Genomic DNA, 8167 nt, shown 5'->3' on the forward strand with positions numbered 1-8167 from the left:
CCCACCAAATAAAACTTTTTTTCGGCCCTCCACCTCAGACAGCAGTACCTCCATCTCGCAGTCGGTGAAGTTTCTTTTTTTTGCTTTTTTGAGATCATACATATTCAAAATAGGCGGTCTTAACCTCCAAATATGGTTATTTCGGGAGGAGATTGGGGTAAGCTATAAGCACGTGCACCTGCGCACAATATTCAGATAATTGTGATTTATAAAGTGAACCCTGCGCAGGTTCTGGCGTACGTACGGTTTTATAAATCTGAAAACTTTTGTGCGTACGCAAATTCTGCCTTATGTGCGTACGCACACTTTAAGGATGAAATCTACGCAAAGTTTTATACATGAGGCCCCAGTACTTTCCTAGAGAGGCAACAAGACAAAAGCAAGTTCTTATTTCTTTTTTCTCAAGAAAGTCCTTGTGTTTTTTTTAAAACAACTTCATTGCTTGCTTAAAACCCAACTGTGACAGGCTTAACCCTTAAATGCTGAATATATATATACTGTATACTGTGTATTGTAAAGTATTGAAAAAGTATCTGATTCATTTTTTTTTTTGTAAAAAAGTGTATAGGGTCACTTGAGTCCTGAAGTGTGTAATAATGTAAGTATATTTTTCCAGCAACAATATTTAAATATCTGGCTCAATACATGAAGAGTTCAGGTGCAAAACCAGCTAAATCCATCTGACGTATTTCTTTAAAAAATGCATTTTTATCAGGCTCAGATGTATCGGTTTCTATGTAAGTACCAGTACTTCTGATTGGGCTGAGGCTGCTATTTTAGTGAGTTTGAAGAAAAAGTATTTGATGGACGTATAATATGTGTCAAGAGCATTCACTCAGTATCATTATCTCATTTTTGACCAAGATGGCTTTTAGCTGGTTTTGCATCTGAACTCTTCACATGCATCCTTTATTCCTCAAGGTGGCACTGTTTGGTAGACAATAATGATGTGATATTTCACTCATTACCACAGGCATAAAACAAACTAATGTCATCCGAAAATGATCATAATATTGATTTTGAAGTAATTAAAAATGCTAGTTTTGAGAATATGTTTGAGATTGTTAATATGAGCCAGATGCTAAATGTACTGTGGAAGTGCGCTCTGACAGTATCATGGTAAAATCATCTGCTCATCTGCACCTTTCTAAGACAGAGTGAAACTGCAATTGATTCATGCATAAGTAAACTTTCCACATCAAAAAGTCTGTTTATATTTACCATATAGCTTTGGCATGCAACTTGTGTAGAGCACATTTAAACAGCAAAGTGAACATATGACAGACAGTCAAGGAGCAGTTTGTTTCTCAGCTGCCAGACCTACATGTACTGTCATAACCTTGTCAACGCCCACTTTGGTGTAATTATGATTTTAAAAAGGCAGCACTCCACACCATTTCAGTCACTTTTCCAGGCAGAGCCACGAGAAGTTGATAAAGAAGCACTTGCAATCTTCAGTCTGCTCCAGTGATTGTTCAAAATGAGCAAGATTGTTGTTTTTACCGAAGAGGGCTTCAAGGGCAGAACAGCTGAATTCAAGAATAATGTCCACAACTTAGAAGAAAAGGGCTTCAACGATGTCATTTCATCTCTCAAAGTTATTGGCGCACCATGGGTAGCATATTGTGACAAGAATTTTGCTGGAAAGCAACAGGTGTTTCAAGAAGGAGAGTATGCTATTCTTGATGACAAGGGGCTGTTTTCTTCCCTCAAGATCATCACCGATGACCTGGACAACCCTGAAATCCAGCTGTTTGAGGACGTGAACTATCAAGGAAGAAGCGTGACCCTACGCCAAGAAACCTGTCTTCACGACATTGATTTCAGTGACATCGCTTCCTCCCACAAAGTGAAAAGTGGTGTCTGGGTTTTATACCAACACGTCAATCGTCAGGGTGCCCAGCTTGTGTCTTTCCCTGGGGATGAAGTTCCCAGCTATTTCCCACTCTCCTTCAATGATGTGACCAGCCATGTGCGTCCCTTGCTGCCGAAGCCATAGACAGCATCGTTCATAGCACACTCTCTGCAGCTGAATATGAACTGAAACCCTTTTGGAAAGAATTAGGCGGATGGTGGGGAATGACTGATCTTGACAAGAAACAATGACTGTGACTCCAATAAGTCTAAGAAACTTCATGCAATTTAACTCAACCTCAACAATTACGGATACCTGTGTGAAGACATACAGTGCATGTTAATTTGGCAAATATTCGATAACAATGATGAAAATGTTTATTGAACAATTTAAGTTGCTTTGGCTTTTCATATATAGTTATCAGTAGCAGTAAATGTATCCAATGAAGCACAGTTTTTGAATTTTATTTCCCCTGTTTGACAAGTGTGAAATTTTAAATGGGATTTTGTGTTTATATTATGTTGAGCAAGACACAATGAATGCTGTTTTAGTCTGTCAACTCATAAAATGAATCTTAAATATAACATGCTCTGTTTCATGAATTTTCATTTGCCTTTTTATAATAACTTTTCAAAGTTATATTACATATATACATGTATTCAGGAGATGCTTTTATCGAAAGGAGTTCACATTGCATTGAAGATGCATTTTATCAGTTCAGTCGTTGCATAGGAATCCCATGACCTTGATGTTGCTCATGCCATGCCCCACATTTGAGCTACAGGTAATCTGAATTCATGTAATATGGTACATCTGATCTCACATACAGGTGGTGAAAAAGGACAGTTCACTCATAAATTTCAATGTAAATTTTAAAGACAGCTGTAGGTAGCTTGATGCAGATACTGCAGAAAAATTAGTTCACTTTAGTGTACATTTTGCTTTTCTGTACTTAATATTGAAAAGAAAATAGGCACTCACTGTAAGGCCTACACTGATGCTTATGTAAGCAGGTTCATCAGCAAGTAGCTCATTGTCTATAAGACTGAACCCATACATAATTTTGCATAAATCCTGATTACAGGGGGAAAAAAACCCAACAAACAAACAAAACTTATAGAGCTAATGGTGCAAGAAAGTAAAGAAAGTACTGAACTGAAGAAAGTAAAGGTTTACTGGATGTTCTAAGGAAAGGAAAAAGATAAAAGCAGGCTTTGTGTTTAATGAACAAAAAAAGTTTGAATTGAAGATTATTAATCTGTTTAACAAATTATGTAACATGGATGGGTAACAATTTAATCAGAAAATTCAATGAGTTTCTTTGTTTTCACATTGATTATTTTACTTACACAACTGGAAGCCGGACACCAGGTAGCAATGTAGAGTGTGAAATTTCACATAATAAAAGCCTAGGACTTAATATGCACTGAAACATATTTTCATAATGAACAAAATTAACATAATGAATAAGTACATCATGAATCCATGTTCAAACCATGTTTTTGTCTTTTCCCGAATCGATGTGCTGAGTCTATGATAAGTGTTTATATTCAGACTATTTTAGACCTGTCAGGCCAATCCCATAAACAGGGAGAAGTAGCTGTGGTTACAACATTCTTCTGCAAGATGCATGCAGTTTTACTGATGAACTGCTAGACTGACAAAAGTTACATAGGGTACATTTATTTAATAACCCCAGGCAAAGTTATGCTATGAGCAGCGTGAAACATGAAACCAGATAACCTAAATTCCATTTAGCTTGGTTTTAGAATGACTCGGGCCCTTCTGTATAAAATAAATGAACATTGTCCTTACATACACTTTTACAGTTCAAAGCATACACAAATAAGGTACTTCATTATGATGAATTTTATTTGAAGCATTTAATTTCTTTCTATTTACACCAGACCAAACTCATGGTACCCTGATCAGAGTCACTCTTCTTTTGAAGAAGACAGCTACTCATAACACTGACAAAGCAAACCTCTGCAGCAGAAGACCTGCCAGTCTGCTAAATAAATACATTTAAATGAAATAGGTTTTCTACTATTTCACTACAGTTTCAATACAGCTGTCTTATATGTACACTAATGTATTGTATATCTCATTTTAGGCAAAGTATCTGGCAAAAGTTGGAGGTCCTAACCAATCTTCCAACACAAGATGGATCCTAGTCTGGATGCTGACCACCCCACTGGCTCTGCAACTATGCTGGACTTTGCTTTGGGCCTTGACCAAAAGTTGGCGTTTGGGAATATGCTGGTCTGCAAAGCAGTCATAGGTACAGTATGTAATGTTTTTATGAGATAAGCCCATATATAAGGGAACAAAAAAGGAAATAGGAGGGAAAATGGTAACACTTTAGTATAGGGACCAATTCTCACTAATAACCAGTTGCTTATTAGCATACCTATTATTAACATATTGGCTGTTTATTAGTACTTAAAAAGTACATATCCTGAATGACCATATTCAAAATTGCTAATCCTAACCAATACCTAAACAACAGTTACCTTACTATTAGTAAGCAGAAAATTAGGAGTTTATTAAGGCAAAAGTCATAGTTGATAGTTGAAACCAGCTACTCAGTATAAATAGAAAGGCAAGTTTAATTTGCATTCTAAAGAGCCTTTCAAGAAAGACGTGTCAGCTGGCACTTCTTTAAGGGCAGTCATATGGCAAAGTCTGAGCTTTAAGGAGAGTCTAATCTTATGTTTGTATTCAGAAGGATTAAGGGTGTTTGTTGAAGGCTTAACTCCTTTAAATTCGACTATTAGAACTTTTTACTGATATTAACAATCACACAAAATCATACCTACTTGCTTACTTCTGCCTACCTACTAACCAACTTACTTACTTGAAATGTAGTAATTTATTTTTACTTACTAACTATACTGATTTACAGGTCAGCACTGTTAATGACTGCCTGCAGTCATTCTATGACTCTGATGGAATGTTGTGTTTTTCTGTTTACTGTTTCTTCAGGTTCTGCCATGCAGAAGAAGAATCAAAGGAAGCCCTGGAGTGATGTGGGGGAAAAGCAGTTTGGCAGAAACTTGGAAATTGCATAAATTTGATGCACAGAGTTCATAGATGCAGAACCAGCACTTCAGAGCAGACACATGAAAGATATTAAGAATCATGCACATAATACCACTGAATCTAGAAAAAAGAAGAAGATGCTGCGCTGGAAGCAAAATTTTAAAAGGGGGGCGCTGAGCTGTTCTTGGGGGGCTCATACAGCTCAACTGTATGAGCTGAAACTTGCAAAAGAAAATGGTCTGCCACACCCTAACGCCGTCTCTACACTGGATACATCAAAGTACACTTTCTATATATATTTCTCAACTTCGGTAGCACAAGCGCTATACCGCAGCGAATACCGCAGGCAGAAATAGAACGCGGCATTCATTTACTGTAGCGCCCACGCTCAGTTGTTACTGAACGACTGATTGTAACGGGATCTATGTGCTTTAACACAATGTGTCACGTTTTCTGTAGTAGTAGTGTTGTTAGTTACTAGTTTACACTAATACTCCCGCTCCTAGACTAGACGGTGTATCATTTCCTTATGTGACCGAGTACATAATAATGGTGTTTTGGGCGGGGCATATGCCTTTATTTTGCCCTACAAATAACGCAAACAGAAGTAGATTGCATAACTTCCTGATGTCGTGATTCTCATTGTCTCTTTCCGGTGTTGTGACGGTGGAACGCTGTGATGAGGTATGAGTGTGGTCTTCATTCTGATGCTATAACAAAGCTTAGGTAAAGATGTTTTGTCTTATATTGTTTTTTTTTTTTGTTGTTGTTGTTGTTGTTGTTGTTGTTGTTTTTTTGTTAATCGCAGGAAGGTTATCCTCTGTATGAGAGTGTGAGTACATGAGCCGCTAATGCAGTTATTTTCGGAGTTGTGGACTCCATGTATAGCCTAGAGCAACAAGCTGTGTTATGCAGTGGTTCGATTCTCCTCCATCAAAGTTACGTTCCACTTTTGGATTACGGCAGAGGTATGTGTGTAGTGGATTTATAGTCATTATAGTGATACTATTGATATGGATTGTCGTGTATTTGTAGTGATTAAGACACCACATTGTATTTGCTTTGTGGCAAGTGTTTTATTGGTAATGTTTATATTAATTCAGATTGCTAAATGTGTTTGTATTTACGATTTTACGATTGTTTTTATTTGGCAGATCTTCTCTTGTGGAGCTCTATCATATGGACTTCTGATGTCTAGGCCCTGCTGTTTTGTTTATGATTTGTTTTGATTTCAGTTTATTGTGATGTGTTGATTTTTGTATTTTTGTAATTTTGTTTGGTTTTGTAATTAATTTAGGCTGCGTCCGAAAGCTCTAAAATGCTGCCTTCGAAGGCAGCATTCCAAGGCAGGAAGGCATCAAGGGACGTCCGAATTCTAATTCTGTTTCACTTCCTGTCTCCGGAGGTACCTTCTGATGGAATTTTGAAGGTAGCATAGATGTATCCTTCGCTACCTTCGATTTCCCACAATCCTGTGCGTGTGCGTCATATAGGCTATATAAATAAAGATATTGTGGTGAAATTAGACTTGTTACTTTATATAATAGATGAGATCTTGACCATGATATACTTTATGAATCGTAATAGTGTAAAAAGCATAATAAATAATATTGTTTGTAATAGTATTTAATAAAATGTTAAAAGGGTTCAAATGAGTAGTAAAGAAGAATAATATTTACAATATACTACTAATAACAATGACCTGTTTTGCAATATTACTTGCATCAGTGCTTTTATTTTTTTGAGCAAAAAGTAGCTGCCATTCTCAGTCGTCTTCTCCGACGCACAGACCTTCGGTGGGTAATGACATTGAGGTCTGTATGTATTATTAAAGCATTTATATATAACTGTATAAGATTGTTTTTCTACAAATTCTACAACTTAACCATTAGGTAACCTAGCAACGACGCCACGTTCTGCTGCCTCTGAAGTCTGTCCGAAACGGTTTCTAGAGTTGCCTTTGCAGCCTTCGAAGTCACTGCCTGATAAGGCAGCGAGGCAGCAAGTCTGCTGACTAGGCTTTCGGATGCAGCCTTAGTTTATTTGATGCCAACCGCTGGGATTTGTTGCTATAAGTTTTTAACCCATTTTGTTGTGTTATTGGAACCAGCCTGCATGGGAGTGCTTTCCTCTGGGGTCATCTGGGGCTCCTCCTCACTGCTTGATGGTGTGAAATTTCCTGCACTGCATTAGTATTGAGTTGAGAGTGTAGAATTATTTGCATTATTCACTACACCTTTTTCATTGTTGGTATTGGTATATTTGTGCACGTGTGGTGTGTCTTTCTAGGCTTGGGGTCCGTGGCCCTGTGGCTTTCCTCTATTTTCTCTTCCTGCAGGTCTGGTATCCCTGATATTTATGAAATGATGGGCCATGATTTTAATAGTTGATCTCAAGTTGGATTTTGTAAAGTTGTGACTTTCTTTTAAAGAAAACTATAAATATATAATAAAGTTGATCTTATTCAAGTGGAGATATTTTATATTGTCAATAAAATTGTTGAACTTGAAGGTCACGTCTCTGTTCCCTTTTTATCAACAAGGAACTTGTGTTGCTGTGTTTAAACTAGTTCCGTGGGTGTTAAACCCCGGTGGCATAGTCTGGGTATAGCTCGGTTTCACTTAGCAACGATTTCAGTACTTCAGCTTTACTTTGGCTGCGTCAAAACAATAGCAGGCATTTAGATACGATAAAGCAAGATATGTTTTTTCTTGTTTAGAAAAAAATAATATTAAAGCTTTTTGTTTGCTGATTGGCCGCGGGTGGTCTGAATGCCGTATTTCAAAAGAGTTTATTCAAAGCTCACAAATATAGCCTAATTTATATCCACTTGCCTTTTTTGCTCCTTTTTTTTGCTTCTAATGATAATGGCATTTTAAATGATACATCAAAAATGTGATGAATGTCATGTGGCATTCAATGACGTTAAAAAAAAAAAATAAATAAAATTTATGTATGGCTGTTTTTTGGGGTTAAAATACTGTACATGCTTTCAAAACGGGCCTATATATTATAAATAAAATATAACCTATAATATACACTACCATTAAAGAAGGTCAGTATGATTTGTTAATGGGTTCATAAAAAAGGTTGCATTTGTTTGTTTTATAGAACAGCCTACAGTAAAAACAGTAAATCTACCATTTTGAAAAAAAAAAAAGCTTTTTGTTTGGATATATTTTAAAATGTGTTTTCTTCTCATGCTAAACTATATTACAGTAAATCAGTGTCACGTGATCTTTCAGAAATTATGCTGATTGTTGCTTAAGA

At 36.7% G+C, this 8167-nt stretch overlaps 1 protein-coding gene across 1 annotated transcript; it reads left to right on the forward strand.

The window, feature by feature from the left end:
* The first annotated feature begins 1392 nt into the window (after positions 1–1392).
* Positions 1393–2422, forward strand: LOC127160636 (epidermal differentiation-specific protein-like). The gene has a single exon (XM_051103289.1). The coding sequence runs from the start codon at positions 1481–1483 to the stop codon at positions 1997–1999; it is 519 nt and encodes a 172-aa protein (XP_050959246.1). The 5' UTR covers positions 1393–1480; the 3' UTR covers positions 2000–2422.
* Positions 2423–8167: the final 5745 nt, after the last annotated feature.

Source organism: Labeo rohita, unplaced genomic scaffold (genome assembly GCF_022985175.1).
Source record: "Labeo rohita strain BAU-BD-2019 unplaced genomic scaffold, IGBB_LRoh.1.0 scaffold_407, whole genome shotgun sequence".
NCBI lineage: Eukaryota > Metazoa > Chordata > Actinopteri > Cypriniformes > Cyprinidae > Labeo > Labeo rohita.

Excerpts from the sequence above, each read along its gene's own strand:
- LOC127160636 (XM_051103289.1), top strand. The coding sequence starts at position 1,481 with ATGAGCAAGATTGTTGTTTTTACCGAAGAGGGCTTCAAGGGCAGAACA.